At 41.9% G+C, this 18,288-nt stretch overlaps 1 protein-coding gene across 1 annotated transcript; it reads right to left on the bottom strand.

Annotated features, from left to right (window-relative positions):
• Nucleotides 1-3,928: 3,928 nt before the first annotated feature.
• LOC105353779 (lymphocyte antigen 75-like) lies at nucleotides 3,929-5,492 on the bottom strand. The gene is made up of 2 exons (XM_023966265.1): nucleotides 4,629-5,492; nucleotides 3,929-4,428 (listed from the first exon to the last, which is right to left on the bottom strand). Exons 1-2 carry the CDS (start codon nucleotides 5,062-5,064, stop codon nucleotides 4,022-4,024), a joined length of 843 nt encoding a protein of 280 aa, XP_023822033.1. The 5' UTR covers nucleotides 5,065-5,492; the 3' UTR covers nucleotides 3,929-4,021.
• Between the last annotated feature and the right edge of the window lie 12,796 nt (nucleotides 5,493-18,288).

The following is an 18,288-nucleotide window of genomic DNA, read 5'->3' as shown; positions in this document are numbered from 1 at the left end:
TCTGGACATCTTTCCATCCTCCTGTCCTCTGACTCTGGACAGCTCTTCATCCTCCTGTCCTCTGACTCTGGACAGCTCTTCATCCTCCTGTCCTCTGACTCTGGACATCTCTCCATCCTCCTGTCCTCTGACTCTGGACAGCTCTTCATCCTCCTGTCCTCTGACTCTGGACAGCTCTCCATCCACTGCAGTATTCGACACCATCAGTCCGTCCATCCTGCTCTCACGCCTAAAGAACTGTCTCACTGGCTCTGCTCTGTCCCGGCTTCAGTCCTACCGCACCAACCAGCAACAGTTTCTCACAGGGAACAACCGCTCATCTTCCACTGCTCCTCTGTTGCAAGGTGTTCCTCAAGGTTCAGTGCTTGGTCCACTGCTGTTCATCCCTCACCCCACATGTGTCAAACTCAGGCCCGTTATCATTGGCCTGCTAGATTATATCAAATGTGCATTAGAGCTGACCAGCAGTGTATTCCTTTACTGCTCAAACTACAAATCCCACAATGCTTTGCTAGTATGTTGGCACACGGTCCAAACTGTCAAGCGCTCCTTTTTTCGTGCTCCAGTCACATCGGACACATTAATCTCACACTCCACAGAAATGGCCAACACAAAAGACGGACAACAGGAGCTTTGGAGACAGGCGGGAGGCAGATTATCTGTTCACGAATATAAAGACCAGTGGCAGACCGTTACACACCTGGACCTTCAGTAGAACTACGTCTGAATCCCTGAACCCCTCATGAACCATTTTACGATGCAGAAACCAGCTTTGCATTGACTATTGAACATTCCTGCAGCCACAATCAAAGCCTCTAAATCCACTAAAACGCTACTTTTTCACTTCACTTCTGATTTCTTCTTCTATCACTTTAATTGCACTGATCAGTTCCATTTGTATTTCACCTGAAGTCCCACTAAACACTTTATCAGTTGACGGGTCGTAATGCATCACCGTGTTTCTGTCAGCAATGACAGAAAGGAGCTCCAAGTAGTTTCCTCTGCTGGATCCAGCGTTTCCATCGTCCTCAAATGAAAGTTCTTCAAAAAAATGACCAAGTCTTTCAGTCTTTTTATGATTCCTCTGTTTTCCTGATTTCTGATTGGTTAAAAGACATGACTGAGCGACATTAGGGAGCCCTGCAGTACAGACGGTGACGGCCTCTTTGGCTCTGACCCTGCCTGGCAGTTAATTATATGGTCTAATTGTAACGATTATTCATTAAATGGTGACGTACGTCCATCCATCCATAAGCTGACTTTTGTGTGGTTTTTAAGACAAATCCAACAGTTTTAGAAATCGTGACATAAACTCTAAAACTGCAGCCTGCTGTGATTACCCCACTTTGGGGGAAATAGTTCCTGACAGAAACTCCCAAACAGTTGCTATAGCAACAATATTCATTTGTGCTTCTAACATGATTTCTATTGTGATCATGTATTGCAGCAAAACCAAACCAACATGATGTAGTTTATACACCATCTTATTACTTAACATCAAACATAATCAATAAAGAATGAAGGTATTTATGATCAACTTCTAGTTAACAGCAGAACATCCATCATTTTATTACTATATGATATATATACATTATATATTATTACAAGAACTTTGGGAGCCAACCCATATCAGATTGATCATCCGCCATCTCCACGGGGGGGGTATTCTGTGGCCCCTGCAGGTCAGGATGGTCCCCTGGGACAGGTGCAGGGCAAAGTTAGGCTGCTGTAGTGTCAAGTTGTGCGTGCGTAAATTGTATTTCATATATGTGCGTTTTTGAGCGTACAGGTGAGTACACACTTGATAGTACACACAGTTATGCACAAAAGGCACAAGTTCCAAACCAAGTATTACACACACACACAAATCTTCTGATCTAATTTCTCTTCATAACTTAAGATATGAGGAAAAATCTAATATTTGACCTGTATTATTCATTTGACAATATTCGTTTTTAAGAAAGCTAAATTAAAATAAAAGTTTCAAACTATTGACAACTGTAACAGTTTTAGCCTAATTTGTCTTTGTGGTGTTTTGTCAAGCTTTGGATTTTTTAAGTGAACAGTATAGCTACACCAAGCTGTTCTGTAGTCTGACGTTCATGTTTGTCAGGGGAGAACAGTCATGGGGTCATAGGATGGCACACGTCCGATCTGAGCGTCCAGGATCCCGCTGCAGGGTGGGCGGGGCTACATTCCTTTCTTCTTCTTTTCCTTCTGGAAAACTCTTCCATCACTCTGCTGGCTCCACCTCAGGGTGACGGCATTTACCCCTCTGGCTTTCAGCTCCTCCTGAAACTGGTACACACACAGATGCTATTACACGTGGGGGGGTCACGGGCTTTCAGACTCTAGTTTTACCCTTTGCTGAAGGCTTGCTTTCAAAGCAGCGTCGTTCAGATCCACAGATTCATCCGTTTGGAGCTTCAGCTTTACCAGCACCTTCACTGTCACTGCATGAAATCAGAAGATATGAAGTATTAGATCCAGACAAACCCGGAGTGTTGACCCGTCTTCAGGGGCATTAAGGCAGTCCTCGGTGCAGATGCTCACAAACCGGCATCCTCCATGTGTCTTGGAAGAGGCTTCTTTGGAGTCCGGTCCAAATGCTGCAGGTTCTGCAGGGCAGAGCCCAGACAGGGACTGTGGTACGGACTCTTTTTCTGCCTCTGTTACTTTATCTGTTCATTTGACTTTCTGTTGGAACAAATCTTAAAAGACAAGTACTACATTAAAAATAAGAAGCAGTATTTATTTTAGGCTGAAACCTGTTTCCAAAGCTGCATCACATCAAATTCTTTTATTAGTCTGACAAAAGACTCATAAACGGAAAAAACAGAAACATTTTTTAACGTAACATCACTTAAACATTATTTTTTAAAGCAGAGATTTGGTTAACCTCTAGTTTTAATCAAAGCAGTTCTTGTGTATTATGGGGGAACAGACTAAAGTCCTTTTGGGCTCCGCTGTGTGTCCAGAGCTGGAATGGACCCAAGACCAGCTGTGTGAGTTCCTGATGAGTCAGTGAAGCTGATCTCACTGTGGTGGGACTTTGTTTCAGCTGTTGACTCCTCTAAATCCTCCATGTGGGTCTCAGCTGTCTCCGCCCACGTGCACACGTGTTCTTAACCGTGCATTTACATGAGTTGCAGCAGTTTCCTGCATTTTAAATATAAGGAATAGTTTCGATAGATTTTAGTGAACTCAAACTAAAGATGACATTCAAACGGTGTTTCTGGTTTTGGAGCAGCAGAGGTTTGCTCATAAAAACGGTTCATTAAAAAGAAGAACTCCAACTTTTCTGCTCTTGGACTTCAGGCAGAGCTTCGTGGGCTGCAGCTTGTTTGAGTTTGTTGCTGGCTTTGCCTTTGGTGTGTGCTTATCTGGTGTCTGCAGACGAAAAGACATTTTCTTGTGTAAACAAGACGACTTTGGTATCTTGTTTGCCACTATAGAGAACAGAACTTCAAATCATTTCTTTTAGGATTTGCCAAAGCCAAGAAAATGACTTTTACTAACTACAACTAACTATGTATTTTATTGAACGGATAGTGGTATGTTAAATACAATGAATTTGAATTTAGAAGGAGCTGCTTTTCCAGAAGGAAATATAGGGTTGATGCTGCATTACTGAATGAAACTTATGGGGTAGGAATTGGTAAAAATAAAGAAATAAACAAAGAAATGATCCAAGTTGAGCATAAATAAAGTTAAAACAGCAGAATAACAGAAAAGATATGTTTGTGAAAAATGCCAGTCGGGTATCGAACCAGCGAGCTTCTGCATCGAGGATTCCCATTTGTTTCAATGGAGGCAGAAATCCTGGAATATCTGGAAAAGTTCAAGGATTTAAAGGAGCAAAAGTCAGAGCTGGAAAAGCTGAAAGAGCTGAACATTTGAATAGTTGGATGGTTGAAATAGATGAAACACTGTAGGAGGAGTTAAGCAGCAAAACATGGAGGAAGATACTAGAATAAAGAAAGAGAAACAGGAAAACTATGAGTTGAAGGATTTATAGTATTCAGCCAAACAAAGACTTGTCCTCCAACCTCTTTTCTTTAGAAATCCTCTGCTTACCTGGGCTGTAGCAGACAAACGGCAGCCTTTGATCACATGACAGAAACTTCCACTTTCCTGATCTCTGCACAGACGTCACACCACAGATGACCGTCATGGAGCCAATCACGTTTTTCCCACCATCCCAGAAACCGAAGCCAAAGCTGCTCCCGTCAGACCAGAACAGGTCTGGATCTCTGAACAGACCGATCCAGGACCTTTTGCTCTGTGGCACCAAGCTCTGGATCTTCCGGTTTTCCATGTCGTTCCTCACAGAGACCAGGTCCACAAAGTTCTCCCTGCAGTGTTTCTGAGCGCCGGACCAGGTCAAAGACTTGCTCACAAGAACCAATTCAGGATCCAACTGTGTTCCTGGTTAGAACGAGAGAGAGCAGGCTCTTTTGAGAAGATTGCAGTAAAGACATACACAATTCTGGCAGGATTTTTAGATTTATATTTTCACTCAATATTTCTTGGAGGCATGGGGGCAGAAGAAGAAGAGCATCCAGAAATAAGAACAATTAACAAAACTGCAAAAGATGCCCAAGGTCAAAGGAAAATGATGTTCTTACCTCTGTAGCAGATGGAGGTGAAATTATTCCCACAAGAACGGTCCCACCATTCCCCACCATCTCCAATATTTACACAGAACTGGTTGGCTGAAATAAAATCTGGGTCTGAATCAGTCGTGTTCCAGTTCCGGTAATCAGCTCCTTTCCCCGTGAAACCATCAGACCATCTCCAGTGGATTTGGTTGTACAGACCGATCCAGACGTCCGAGCCGACACCAGCAGATGAGACTCCGTTGATGAGCTGCTTCAGCTCCTCAGGGTCTTCTATGGTGGCCAGATCTCTGTAGTTCTGTCTGCAGTAGATCTGCGCTTCAGTCCAGTTCAAAGACTGATTCACAAAGTGGTACTGACGGAGGCAGGAGGAGAGGGTGAAGATCTCTGGGAAAAAACATCCAATCAACACAGCTAAGAATCTTCCCTTCCATTCATTCATCATGTGTGGTGAAAAAGACAGACCTACCTGACAGAAGGCAGACGGCCACCAAAAGCCTCTCCATGGTGCTGCTGCGCTCACAGATGCTCACATATTCTTTGGCTTTTATCTCAACATCAAGGTTTTTGGTTTGGAGAAAGTATCTCTGACGTTGATGCTATGGAAATATTTAATGGGACAGGCTTAAGCAAATTGACTGCAGGTCTGTTGAGCCAAACGGCACGTCGGCTGTGTGGGAGCTAGGAGGTCAACACGCCATCCAATTAAAGCAAACATGCATTTGCTTAAAGGTTGTTCAGCTGATGATGATGGCAAATCAGTTTCTTCATGTTGTCCAAACCACATGAATTGTGTATTATATTATATTACACACATTTTACAAAGGTTCATAAATTGTTCGTTTTTATAATGATCTGTCTGTCTGTATAGATGGATATTATATATTTAGCAGTAAATGCAAATACTGTTAGTTTCAGGTATTGAATAAATACATGCTTTGTGACATAGTACATACTGTCTAATGAAATATATCCAATATGCATGAGGTCATACCTCCAGATATTGAATAAATACATACATATTCTGTGTCATCTACTGTTGTCCCAATCCTCAGTTGTGTTTGTTTTACCTGTTCTTGTGTCTTGTGTCCTGGTTGGCTGAGGGTTCCCTGGGCTCCGCCCCCTTTCCTGTGGCTCTCCATGAGTGGTGCACAGCTGTATGGAATACTTGTATGTTGATTTTTTATGGAAGTGTCTCTGTTTCTGTCAATATCATCATGGTCTGTCAGCTTTTCCATTCTAGGTTCATAGAAGTGTGACAGACCTGATGGGGCATTCATGAGGTTGCTGTCAGAGCCACTTTGGGGGAGAGAACCCACCTCCGAAGGGTCCAAGTCTGGTGGTTCAGATTGATTTTAACCTGGAATCAGGAGCAGGTGTGGTTCATGCTTGCACTTCCACCTGGAGAAGCGCCCTAAATCGTTGTTGCTGGCGTGTCTGCTCCTCTTTCTGTTTAGCTTCCCGGTCTTCCTGCTGTCCCATATGAGCGCGGAGAAGAGACATCATATCCATAATTGTTGATACCTTACCTGGGCCCTCAGTGCAATCTGAACCTCCAGAAGCTCTGTTTTCTTTTTCCTCCAGGGTTTGTGCCTCAGAATCCATCGGCTGGTTTGATCCATCTCCTCTTGAAGCTTTGCCACTTCTCATGGTTCTTTGCATGGCTTCTTGGAGAAAAAGGGAATGAAGAAATAACCTGAGCTATTGACCAACTGATCCCACTTCTGACACCACTGTGAAGGATCAGACAATCACGGCCAAGAGCACAGATATTTAGTCCAGCCATTAACCCGTTCCCTTCCCCATGGAGTCCAGGTAATGGTAGAACCCATTTGGCACCATCTCTAAACCGGTACAGCTCCACATGAAAACTCAAACAACAAAGAATCAATGCATAGCAAAAATACATAGAAAAACAAATGGGACTGTACACTTCACCTTAATAATAATCTTGTGGGACTGCAGTCATCACACTTGGTATGAACTGTCTTTGTCCTGAACGTCCACCATCAGACCAGCCTGTTTCTTTCCTCCATCTGTCCTGATTCTCTCTTTTCTCGTCTTTCTCTCAATCCTCACAGCTGTTTGATATAAACTTTGTGTTAAGAAGATTTTCAAAGAATACAGAGACTAAACTCTATGTAAAAATAGAAACATTTTTAATTTTCAATTATGTTTGTGTTGGATATCAGTTAGTGGTTTAATAGAATAAAGTAGATTTCTTTATTGTAGTCAAACATCTCCAAATGTTCAACTAAAATCCAAAATGTCGTTCAGCCAGACGCACTGGAGCGCACGCTCATGCAACAAGACCCGCGTGAAGGAGGAGCTGCAGGACGCCCAATCAGTCATGACGTGCTTCTGATCATATCATTCACATGTGCACAAACAGCTGAGACATTAAAAAATATGGACCATAACTAACTAACCCCCACTTCGGTTCGGCGCCCCCTGGAGCCCGGCGCCCCGACTGTGAACGGAGCGCCGGATCGCGTTGGACATGGTGGATTCATGATGTCTGGTAGCTCTCAGTGGTGAGTTTTGATGACAAAGAGAGCGAACATGTGGGAGGAGGCGCTCTGAGCACAGCTGATGTGCCGTCAGTCTGCGGGGGCTCCTTCCCCGGAGCAGAAACCCGCCGGCGAGGCTCTGCAAGTTTAAACTCAGACATCAGATTTGATTTAGGCCTAGGATCCAAAAAAGGGTTGGAGTTGATTGAACCAAACTGAGATGGTTTCAGATGTAGAGTCCGGCTCGTCTGTTTCTCACCCTCTAAGTTTTTTACGCTTCAGGTCCAATTCCCGGGTTTTCTGGCGGAGGGAGTCGGGTCTGTTCACGACGGCTCACGAGGCGTGAGTCAGGCGAGCCACTGGAAGCAGGTGGGAGCTGTCTGCTGTCCCTGCTGGAGATTCAGAGGCTTTTATTTTGTTGAGCGGCAGAGCTTCAAACCACCAACCCATTTACCATATTCAGAAACGGGTTAAATGGAGTAAACCCCGCTCAACGTGTCCTCCCCCCATCATTTTTACTGTGCATAACTGAATGGAGGATGTTGAACTTTATCATCCAGGTGTCTGGGGGACCAATGGGGGGGTCCAGTCCATGCAGGCAACAGCAGGAAGACTAAGTATTTGGGTTTTGAACAGGAAGGTGTTACACAGGGACAATGAAGCACTAAAGTTCCTGAAATCCAGACAGAATCCAGACTCTGTCCACATTCATCTGTGTCACAGCTGTGCAGCTTCACAGAGCAGCTTTTGTCCGTCCGCTGACGTGGGCCGTGTTATCGCTGCAGCACTGAGCCACAGCAGCCGCTGCACCTGGCCCCCACCATGTATGGAGAAAGAGAGTCAGTGTGTGGGCAGAAACACTGCTCATTTATGTGTGGCAGCAGCCGGACACAACCCTGAACACACACCGGGCCCCCAAAGCCCCCAAAGGCCCGAGTCAGGGCAACGTGCACTCAAGTGGCCCAAAATAGCCTGAGGGTCCTCAATGGGCTTCATGTGCAGGAGGCTGGAAGGAGGTTTTGGAGGCATCGTTACTCAGCCCCCCCCCCGTTCACCTGCAGACTCTACCACTCCTTCCTCACTCAGTTTCAGAGATTGACGTTTCACAAGAATCAGGAAATCTTTTTTGTCATTTTATCACATGATAAAACAAAATTAGGTTCTCTGGTCCCAGGCCAGCCGCTTACAGTGAGACTGAACAGGACTAGAACCTCACGTGTTCTGTGCTCCAAAAACTACAAATTTCATTTTTCAGTTCATTTATTTATTGGTTTCTTTCATGAAAATTGAAGTTCAAATGTTTACATGTTTGTCCCACATATTGAACATTTTCATGATTAGAAGGGAGCAGAATTGAAGAATTCTTAGAATTCTCTGCTCCCTTTGAAACATTGCATCCTTTTTACATTTCTCACACCATCACCTGTGCTCAGATTTGACCAAATACAGTTCAAATATACAGTAAATACATTCCATTCATTTAATACAGGCATTCCAAACATTCCATTCAACAATCAAGTTTGTACAAACTAATTTGTTTGGTTTAATACATCCGTTTAAATTGAACAATATTTTGACAACTTTTTAACTGATTCTCCTGGGAATTCCAGTTTTACCCCGACTATAGACAAACACTTTTGCTTTAGTTTTGTTCGAACAATCTGTTGTTTGAAATCAAATTTTCTCCTATGATTTACATCTCCTGTGGTGAAAATAGTCAGGTTTATTATATGATCTCCTTTAACTCCAAACTGAGAGTAAAATGACATGATTGCCACGTCAAATCATCTTTCCAAATCATTGTGGGTTCTCTGGTCACATTTGGGTTCTGTTCTGTTCGTTATGGTTTTGTTGTTATTTATTTCTTTATTTGTATTGTTATTATTTCTTGTCAGTTTGTATTTAAAAGCTACAGCGACTGACATTATTCTCTGAGTGACTCTTATATCATTGTGTATGTGTGCATACCTATGTATACCTAAAGACCCGTACACACCGGGACGAATATTCACCAGCGTTTTTCGCCAGCGTTTTTCGCCACGTTTTTTGTGTTCACACCCAGGCGATTTTCGCTGACGATGAGCCGAGTGAACATGCAATTTCATTCCCTGACATTAGATGGCGCTTAATGTAAACAGAAATACTCCTGTACACAAGGTGGCGCTGCGCAACTTTACGCTTCTTAAAGTCGCTTTTCACTCAGAAGAAGAGAGCAAGTATTTACGCGCTTGTCAGATTAATACAAAGAAAACATGAATATTTCAAGCACCAGTAGCTCCAACTGGTGCTTGGTTCGGGGATATTTTAGAATGTCCGTCATTATTTCTTCACGGCAGTGTAGACGCTACTTGGCGTCTATCTTCTTCGCTGGTATGTGTGCTCAGCAAGGCAGTTTTGTGTTTGAGCGCCCACAAGTTGTGTTTTACTGTAACTTCAGAAGCTCCAGACACGTGTGCAAAAGCGCCATTCTCATTGGTCGAGTAGATTTCGACGCGACGCGTCGAAAAAAAAAAACGAACCCGAGGCGTTTGTTTTTGACGCTTTGACGCGTGGCGTTTTTTCGCGTCGGTGTGCACGCTCTCATTGGTGCCCTTTGTTTAGTCACGAGGCGTTAAACGTCGGCGACAATCGCCGGCGAAATTCGTCCCGGTGTGAACGGGCCTTAACATCAGGAAATGACGACTAGTTAATTTAAAAGAATTTACAAACAGAAAAGTGTTGAATTGTTAAAACAAACTTAAAAATGATAATAAATGTTCTCAAGATACAGTGAGCGTTTAGAAACATCTTACAGTTTTAGCAGCTGCTGCTTTAATTTAAACTTTCTTTAACCAAATATCAAATATTCTTGGGTGTAGGATAAAAACTGTTTATCCTACAGGCTGCAGCTGTTCATGCGTATTCCTGTACATTACTGTATATTACTGTATATTTATGTATATTACTGTATATTCCTGTATATTCATGTATATTTATGTACATTCATGTATATTCCTGTATATTAATGTATATTACTGTATATTCATGTATATTCCTGTATATTAATGTATATTCCTGTATATTTATGTATATTCCTGTAAATTCATGTATATTCCTGTATATTTATGTACATTCATGTGTATTCCTGTATATTTATGTATATTCCTGTATATTTATGTATGTTCATGTATATTACTGTATATTTATGTATATTACTGTATATTCCTGTATATTCATGTATATTTATGTACATTCATGTATATTCCTGTATATTAATGTATATTACTGTATATTCATGTATATTCCTGTATATTAATGTATATTCCTGTATATTTATGTATATTCCTGTAAATTCATGTATATTCCTGTATATTTATGTACATTCATGTGTATTCCTGTATATTTATGTATATTCCTGTATATTCATGTATATTACTGTATATTTATGTATATTCCTGTATATTTATGTATATTCATGTATATTCCTGTATATTCATGTATATTCCTGTATGTTCATGTATATTCCTGTATATTTATGTATATTCATGTATATTCCTGTATATTCATGTATATTCCTGTATGTTCATGTATATTCCTGTATATTTATGTACATTCATGTGTATTCCTGTATATTTATGTATATTCCTGTATATTCATGTATATTACTGTATATTTATGTATATTCCTGTATATTTATGTATATTCATGTATATTCCTGTATATTCATGTATATTCCTGTATGTTCATGTATATTCATGTATATTTATGTATATTCCTGTAAATTCATGTATATTCCTGTATATTTATGTACATTCATGTGTATTCCTGTATATTTATGTATATTCCTGTATATTCATGTATATTACTGTATATTTATGTATATTCCTGTATATTTATGTATATTCATGTATATTCCTGTATATTCATGTATATTCCTGTATGTTCATGTATATTCATGTATATTTATGTAGATTTCTGTATGTACATGTATATTCATGTATATTTATGTATGTTCATGTATATTCCTGTATATTTATGTATATGTCTGTATATTCATGTATATTTATGTATGTTCATGTACATTCATGTATATAATAGGCATTGGGGAGAGTGCAGCTCCAGCCCAACCAGAGGAGCAGCCCCTCCGCTGCGCCAGTAGGGCCCAACATGGGGCCCCCCAGAAGAGCCCCCACAGCCCCAGACAAGCACCCCACCGCCGCCCAGGAGTTCTGGGCTTCCCTCTGCCCCAACCCCAGGCACGGGCCAGGGCCCCTCAAGGGAGACTCACCCAATGCTCCAGGCAACCTCCCACCTAGCCCATGGTTGGTCCCCGAGAGCAAGGCAGGGGCCGACCATGATTCTGTGAAATATCGGGACCCTACATGTAGCAATACTTGTATGTATTGAAAATACTACCAAGAGAATATTTAATTAACCCTTGTGCCATCCTATGACCCCCCCTTCCATTGACGTGTTCTCCCTACCATGACAAAGGTGGATAAAGGTGGAAAGATTTCATGGAATCCATGGACACCAGTGAAGATCACAAATCATTGAAGAAAAAAGGTTCAGAGCACTGTCTAGTGGGTCTAGATGACCCAGCTCCCAAAGTGCCTAGGATAGCACAAGGGTTACTCCTCCTCCAACGTCTTCATCATCTTCCTCTCCCTTCTCTTTATCCCCATCTCTAACATTCCACTCTCTTCTTCCTCGTTCTTCTTTTCTGTCCAGTCCAGCAGGAAATGGATGCAGACATAATCATTGTGAGTAAGGTTTAGCTTTCAATACAAAAGGGGTTTATACAAATACACACCTTGTGTGTCAGGAGATTCCTAACACTGTGTTGAAGGTAAAATCCGCTGGACATGACAAGATAATCAAAAAGAAAGAATGGATGAAACTGGATTACAAACATCAGGGATGAACTGAGTCAGAACAGTTAGAGCTCAACACCTGGTTTTAAATGCAAAAACTCTGTAGTTAAAATAACTGGAACACACTTCATGAAAAACCTGTGTTTCCAGCCAGTAAACCCAGAAACTGGAGCCGCCAGCCGATTCCTCCTAAAATGCTTTGCTGCTGTTGCTACTGTTACTGTTTACAGGAACGGCCTGCTGCTTGTGCGCACTCTAGAAAACAGTCACACGTTTTATTTGGAAAAAGATCTTCTCAAAGGTCAAAAGACCAGTACGGAAAATGACTCCAACATTGAGATGGTGTTTGTTACAAGTTTCTGTGTTGCTGATCTGGTGCAGGATTGTGTTTCTCATCCTGTCTGTCTCCATGTTCCAGAACCTTCTCAGCTGAAGCCATTGGTCTAATCAAGACTGAAAGAAAAGCCCAGTTCATCCAATCACTCTGCCAGATCGTCCGTATACCGACTCTTAGTTGAGATGTTTGGATGTTGTGCTTCTTAAAGTATCCAGTCCTTCGTTTATTTGTTCATTCACCAACAAAAGGATCATTTGTTACAGTGAGGGCACTGTAGGGATGGGTACCGTTTGGATACTATTGGGTACTGGTGCCAAACCAATATAACGGTTCTGGTTCCAAAGAGCTGCTTGAAAAATGAAAAAAGTTGAATCTTTTCCAAAAACATCCCAGTGTGACAAAGCAGCATCACGGGGGGAGGAGAGCACTGGACCAAGACCCTTCACTTCAGTTTCAGTCTGGCTTTTGTCATCTTGCACTTTGCTCTGCAAATCTTTTCATGGCACTTGCTCCCTATGTTAGATTCCACATGTCTTTGCTGCATATGTCAGATTCCACATGTCCTTGCTCCATATGTTAGATTCCACATGTCCTTGCTGTATATGTTAGATTCCACATGTCCTTGCTCCCTATGTTAGATTCCACATGTCCTTGCTGTATATGTCAGATTCCACATATCCTTGCTGCATATGTTAGATTCCACATGTCCTTGCTGCATATGTTAGATTCCACATGTCCTTGCTCCATATGTTAGATTCCACATGTCCTTGCTCCCTATGTTAGATTCCACATGTCCTTGCTGCATATGTTAGATTCCACATGTCCTTGCTCCATATGTTAGATTCCACATGTCCTTGCTCCCTATGTTAGATTCCACATGTCCTTGCTGCATATGTCAGATTCCACATGTCCTTGCTCCATATGTTAGATTCCACATGTCCTTGCTCCATATGTCAGATTCCACATGTCCTTGCTCCATATGTCAGATTCCACATGTCCTTGCTGCATATGTTAGATTCCACATGTCCTTGCTCCATATGTTAGATTCCACATGTCCTTGCTCCCTATGTTAGATTCCACATGTCCTTGCTGCATATGTTAGATTCCACATGTCCTTGCTCCATATGTCAGATTTCACATGTCCTTGCTCCATATGTTAGATTCCACATGTCCTTGCTCCATATGTTAGATTCCACATGTCCTTGCTCCCTATGTTAGATTCCACATGTCCTTGCTGCATATGTTAGATTCCACATGTCCTTGCTCCATATGTTAGATTCCACATGTCCTTGCTCCATATGTTAGATTCCACATGTCCTTGCTCCATATGTCAGATTCCACATGTCCTTGCTCCCTATGTTAAATTCCACATGTCCTTGCTGCATATGTTAGATTCCACATGTCCTTGCTGCATATGTTAGATTCCACATGTCCTTGCTCCATATGTTAGATTCCACATGTCCTTGCTCCCTATGTTAGATTCCACATGTCCTTGCTGCATATGTTAGATTCCACATGTCCTTGCTGCATATGTTAGATTCCACATGTCCTTGCTCCATATGTTAGATTCCACATGTCCTTGCTCCCTATGTTAGATTCCACATGTCCTTGCTCCCTATGTTAGATTCCACATGTCCTTGCTGCATATGTTAGATTCCACATGTCCTTGCTCCCTATGTTAGATTCCACATGTCCTTGCTCCCTATGTTAGATTCCACATGTCCTTGCTGCATATGTCAGATTCCACATGTCCTTGCTCCATATGTTAGATTCCACATGTCCTTGCTCCATATGTCAGATTCCACATGTCCTTGCTGCATATGTTAGATTCCACATGTCCTTGCTCCATATGTTAGATTCCACATGTCCTTGCTCCCTATGTTAAATTCCACATGTCCTTGCTGCATATGTTAGATTCCACATGTCATTGCTGCATATGTTAGATTCCACATGTCCTTGCTCCATATGTTAGATTCCACATGTCCTTGCTCCATATGTTAGATTCCACATGTCCTTACTCCCTATGTTAGATTCCACATGTCCTTGCTGCATGTTAGATTCCACATGTCCTTGCTCCATATGTTAAATTCCACATGTCCTTGCTGCATATGTTAGATTCCACATGTCCTTGCTCCATATGTTAGATTCCACATGTCCTTGCTGCATATGTTAGAATACACATGTCCTTGCTCCATATGTTAGATTCCACATGTCCTTGCTCCATATGTCAGATTCCACATGTCCTTGCTCCCTATGTTAAATTCCACATGTCCTTGCTGCATATGTTAGATTCCACATGTCCTTGCTGCATATGTTAGATTCCACATGTCCTTGCTCCATATGTTAGATTCCACATGTCCTTGCTCCATATGTTAGATTCCACATGTCCTTGCTCCCTATGTTAGATTCCACATGTCCTTGCTCCCTATGTTAGATTCCACATGTCCTTGCTCCATATGTTAGATTCCACATGTCCTTGCTCCATATGTCAGATTTCACATGTCCTTGCTCCATATGTCAGATTTCACATGTCCTTGCTCCATATGTCAGATTTCACATGTCCTTGCTCCATATGTTTGATTCCACATGTCCTTGCTCCATATGTCAGATTTCACATGTCCTTGCTCCATATGTTAGATTCCACATGTCCTTGCTCCATATGTCAGATTTCACATGTCCTTGCTCCATATGTGAGATTCCACATGTCCTTGCTCCATATGTCAGATTCCACATGTCCTTGCTCCATATGTTAGATTCCACATGTCCTTGCTCCTTATGTTAGATTCCACATGTCCTTGCTGCATATGTCAGATTCCACATGTCCTTGCTCCATATGTTAGATTCCACATGTCCTTGCTCCATATGTCAGATTCCACATGTCCTTGCTGCATATGTTAGATTCCACATGTCCTTGCTCCATATGTTAGATTCCACATGTCCTTGCTCCCTATGTTAGATTCCACATGTCCTTGCTGCATATGTTAGATTCCACATGTCCTTGCTCCATATGTCAGATTTCACATGTCCTTGCTCCATATGTTAGATTCCACATGTCCTTGCTCCATATGTTAGATTCCATATGTCCTTGCTCCCTATGTTAGATTCCACATGTCCTTGCTGCATATGTTAGATTCCACATGTCCTTGCTCCATATGTTAGATTCCACATGTCCTTGCTCCATATGTTAGATTCCACATGTCCTTGCTCCATATGTTAGATTCCACATGTCCTTGCTCCCTATGTTAAATTCCACATGTCCTTGCTGCATATGTTAGATTCCACATGTCCTTGCTGCATATGTTAGATTCCACATGTCCTTGCTGCATATGTTAGATTCCACATGTCCTTGCTCCATATGTTAGATTCCACATGTCCTTGCTCCATATGTCAGATTCCACATGTCCTTGCTCCCTATGTTAAATTCCACATGTCCTTGCTGCATATGTTAGATTCCACATGTCCTTGCTGCATATGTTAGATTCCACATGTCCTTGCTCCATATGTTAGATTCCACATGTCCTTGCTCCTTATGTTAGATTCCACATGTCCTTGCTGCATATGTTAGATTCCACATGTCCTTGCTGCATATGTTAGATTCCACATGTCCTTGCTCCATATGTCAGATTCCACATGTCCTTGCTCCCTATGTTAGATTCCACATGTCCTTGCTCCCTATGTTAGATTCCACATGTCCTTGCTGCATATGTTAGATTCCACATGTCCTTGCTCCCTATGTTAGATTCCACATGTCCTTGCTCCCTATGTTAGATTCCACATGTCCTTGCTGCATATGTCAGATTCCACATGTCCTTGCTCCATATGTTAGATTCCACATGTCCTTGCTCCATATGTCAGATTCCACATGTCCTTGCTGCATATGTTAGATTCCACATGTCCTTGCTCCATATGTTAGATTCCACATGTCCTTGCTGCATATGTTAGATTCCACATGTCCTTGCTCCATATGTTAGATTCCACATGTCCTTGCTCCCTATGTTAAATTCCACATGTCCTTGCTGCATATGTTAGATTCCACATGTCATTGCTGCATATGTTAGATTCCACATGTCCTTGCTCCATATGTTAGATTCCACATGTCCTTGCTCCATATGTTAGATTCCACATGTCCTTGCTGCATATGTTAGATTCCACATGTCCTTGCTCCATATGTTAGATTCCACATGTCCTTGCTCCATATGTCAGATTCCACATGTCCTTGCTCCCTATGTTAAATTCCACATGTCCTTGCTGCATATGTTAGATTCCACATGTCATTGCTGCATATGTTAGATTCCACATGTCCTTGCTTCATATGTTAGATTCCACATGTCCTTGCTCCCTATGTTAAATTCCACATGTCCTTGCTGCATATGTTAGATTCCACATGTCCTTGCTGCATATGTTAGATTCCACATGTCCTTGCTCCATATGTTAGAATCCACATGTCCTTGCTCCCTATGTTAAATTCCACATGTCCTTGCTGCATATGTTAGATTCCACATGTCCTTGCTGCATATGTTAGATTCCACATGTCCTTGCTCCATATGTTAGATTCCACATGTCCTTGCTGCATATGTTAGATTCCACATGTCCTTGCTCCATATGTTAGATTCCACATGTCCTTGCTCCCTATGTTAAATTCCACATGTCCTTGCTCCATATGTTAGATTCCACATGTCATTGCTGCATATGTTAGATTCCACATGTCCTTGCTCCATATGTTAGATTCCACATGTCCTTGCTGCATATGTTAGATTCCACGTGTCCTTGCTCCATATGTTAGATTCCACATGTCCTTGCTCCATATGTCAGATTCCACATGTCCTTGCTCCCTATGTTAGATTCCACATGTCCTTGCTGCATATGTTAGATTCCACATGTCCTTGCTGCATATGTTAGATTCCACATGTCCTTGCTCCATATGTTAGATTCCACATGTCCTTGCTCCCTATGTTAAATTCCACATGTCCTTGCTCCATATGTTAGATTCCACATGTCCTTGCTGCATATGTTAGATTCCACATGTCCTTGCTCCATATGTTAGATTCCACATGTCCTTGCTCCATATGTCAGATTCCACATGTCCTTGTTCCCTATGTTAAATTCCACATGTCCTTGCTGCATATGTTAGATTCCACATGTCCTTGCTGCATATGTTAGATTCCACATGTCCTTGCTCCATATGTTAGATTCCACATGTCCTTGCTGCATATGTTAGATTCCACATGTCCTTGCTCCATATGTTAGATTCCACATGTCCTTGCTCCCTATGTTAAATTCCACATGTCCTTGCTCCATATGTTAGATTCCACATGTCATTGCTGCATATGTTAGATTCCACATGTCCTTGCTCCATATGTTAGATTCCACATGTCCTTGCTGCATATGTTAGATTCCACGTGTCCTTGCTCCATATGTTAGATTCCACATGTCCTTGCTCCATATGTCAGATTCCACATGTCCTTGCTCCCTATGTTAGATTCCACATGTCCTTGCTGCATATGTTAGATTCCACATGTCCTTGCTGCATATGTTAGATTCCACATGTCCTTGCTCCATATGTTAGATTCCACATGTCCTTGCTCCCTATGTTAAATTCCACATGTCCTTGCTGCATATGTTAGATTCCACATGTCCTTGCTGCATATGTTAGATTCCACATGTCCTTGCTCCATATGTTAGATTCCACATGTCCTTGCTGCATATGTTAGATTCCACATGTCCTTGCTCCATATGTTAGATTCCACATGTCCTTGCTCCATATGTCAGATTCCACATGTCCTTGTTCCCTATGTTAAATTCCACATGTCCTTGCTGCATATGTTAGATTCCACATGTCCTTGCTGCATATGTTAGATTCCACATGTCCTTGCTCCATATGTTAGATTCCACATGTCCTTGCTCCCTATGTTAAATTCCACATGTCCTTGCTGCATATGTTAGATTCCACATGTCCTTGCTGCATATGT

The sequence above is a fragment of the Oryzias latipes genome, chromosome 18, assembly GCF_002234675.1.
Source record: "Oryzias latipes chromosome 18, ASM223467v1".
NCBI classification, from domain to species: domain Eukaryota; kingdom Metazoa; phylum Chordata; class Actinopteri; order Beloniformes; family Adrianichthyidae; genus Oryzias; species Oryzias latipes.
The sequence above is the reverse complement of the archived record's forward strand: the minus strand, read 5'-3'. Positions and strand labels throughout refer to the sequence as shown.